At 49.6% G+C, this 2,500-nt stretch overlaps 1 protein-coding gene across 1 annotated transcript in view; it reads right to left on the bottom strand.

The window, feature by feature from the left end:
• Nucleotides 1-321, bottom strand: part of plch1 (phospholipase C, eta 1) — a gene marked incomplete at both ends in the record, with an annotated part of 48,769 nt that extends 48,448 nt beyond the window's left edge. Inside the window, 1 exon segment of the mRNA XM_084467235.1 lies at nt 243-321. Coding sequence (XP_084323361.1) covers nt 243-321 — 79 coding nt within the window.
• Between the last annotated feature and the right edge of the window lie 2,179 nt (nt 322-2,500).

Below are 2,500 nucleotides of genomic sequence, written 5' to 3'. Positions count from 1 at the left end.
TGCGTTTATGTATGTGCCAGTGTGTGTGTGTGTGTGTGTGTGTGTGTGAGTGAGAGAGAGAGGGTCAGATGAAGAGAGAGAGAGAGAGAGAGAAAGAGAGAGAGAGACAGAGAGACAGAGAGATTGAGTGTGTGCATGCGTTTGTGCCTGAATGCGAGTATACGTGCTTGCATGTGTGCGTGTGTGCACGTTTGAGTCAGTCCATGTGTGTGAGTGTGTGTGCGTGCCGCTGTGGCCCTCACCGTGGTAGACGCTGTTGTCATTGAGGAAGTGGCGGCAGTACTGTGGCTCTCCGTTGCTGTTCACCACCCAGGAGCTCATGGTGCCAGGGCCACCGGGGGGGACGCCCACCCACCGCTGACCTGAGGGGGGAGAGAGGAGTGGTCAGACCCCGGGCAGAGCCACCGCCGTCGTGTCATCTCAATGTCTGCTGCAGTCACTGCTTCACTTACCATCACCCAAACCGCCCAACAAAGTCCCTCTGCATGTGATTCATGATTTGTATTCACATTTACATTTATTTATTTATTTTATTTTATTTATTTATTATTATTTTAATTTTTTTTGGCCCACCACCACCCCCCCTCTTCGGAGGACAACTTTATTTTTATTCAGGCTTAGGTTCAAACAAGAAGGTTAAAGCAGCTCCGAAACCCACTCACCCTAGTGCAAAAACTGACATAAACAGACAAGGACAAGAACCAACAATTACCTAGAGAAGACGGAGAGATGTGGAATGGGATTATGACAGACAGACAAACATTGAAAATAATGGAGATCATAGTCTTCGTCAGCTCTAGGGCTAGAGTGGCAGTGGTTTGAAATTTAGAGGCTTTGTAATGAACCTGCTTTCAGAATTGTGATTTGGATTGTCGGGTGTGTATGTGAGTGTAGTGTAGTGCTATGTTTGTGAGTGTTGGTGTATCTGTATTTCACATTTGTGATATAATCACATTTACATTTAGGTGATTTAGTAGACGCCTATATCCAAAGCGACTTACCACCATTCATTCACACACCAACAGCGGAGTCCACCACGCAGGGCGACAAACAGCTCGTCAGGAGCAATGAGGGTGAGTTGTCTTGCTCAGAGACACCTCGACACTCAGCTAGGAGGAGCCGGGATCGAACTAGCAACCTTACGGTTACCAGTTAACCCGCTCTACCTCCAGAGCTACTGCCGCCCCGTGTATTTGCTACTTTTGGCTTTAGATCAAATGATTCAGTTCCCCTGAAAAAACTATAAACTCTTACATTAACCATCCTTTCAGACAGGGTTTTCCATAAACAAGGTTCACACAACAAGTGCTACACGTTGAATTTATCTTAGAGCATGGGTCCTAAAGGTGGGATCTAAAATGGACCCTCCTCCACTGTGGAGCAAAAGGAAGTGAACTCTCACAGCTTTCCCCCCCCCCCGTTTTAAAACCAAGTGATGCGTTCCATGACTGCCTGTCCCTGGCCCAGACAGTCTGACCCTACCCTGACACACACACCGCCCCTGCTCAGCCCGTTTCCCTCGTCTCTCTGCTGGACTGTGGCAGCTCTGTTGCTGCCCTTCTAACCTCTTTTAAAGGATTCACTCCACCTGTAAGATCTATGTGTCCGGGCATGAGTGTGTTATTCCTTCTTAAGGTCAGGGCTGTGTTACACGCTCTCTCCATATCGACCCACCGCTCACTTTCAAACCCCTGCTGTTGCTCCACTTCCTGCTGTCTCTCAGCTCACCTGTTCCTCGTCCATCTCCCTGTGATTTACTGCTGTCATGATACACCTCACACACACACATGAGCTGATGAGCACACACACACACACACACACACACACACACACACACACACACACACACACACATGCAGACACACACACACACACACACACACACACACACACGCACACACACACACACACATGCAGACACACACACACACACACACACACACACACACACACACAAGCACACAGACACATACACACACACACACGCGCGCGCGCACACCAGTACGCAGACACACACCAACACGCACACACACACGCACACACACACACACACACACACACACACACACACACACACACACACACACACACACACACACACACACACACACACACACACACATGCGGACACAGACACGGACACACACCATGTGGTGTATATGTTTCCGGAAGAACCCGGAGCCTCTGTAACTAGGGGGGACTGTCTGGCCTGCGCTGATTTAATGAGACGTGTGCGTCTTCAGTAGGGTCAGAGGCCAGAGGTCAAGCCTTGCTCAGTCGGAGGTGAGAGTGTTACATCTCATGATTATAACGTTGCTCCCCAGATGTCGCCTGAGTGACCGTGTGGACGACGCCATGTTGGTCCAGTTTCACGTCTTTGTCTGCGCGTCGCGGTGGGATTACAGAGTCGTAAATAACAGAAGCGTCCTGCCTTATTATACGGCCGATACGGACGCAGAACTGTGACACAAGAGCTGGAACAGATGAACTTGTCATGGGG

The sequence above is a fragment of the Micromesistius poutassou genome, assembly GCF_964030765.1.
Source record: "Micromesistius poutassou genome assembly, chromosome: 4".
Classification (NCBI taxonomy): domain Eukaryota; kingdom Metazoa; phylum Chordata; class Actinopteri; order Gadiformes; family Gadidae; genus Micromesistius; species Micromesistius poutassou.
This window is presented reverse-complemented; position numbering and strand designations above follow the sequence as displayed.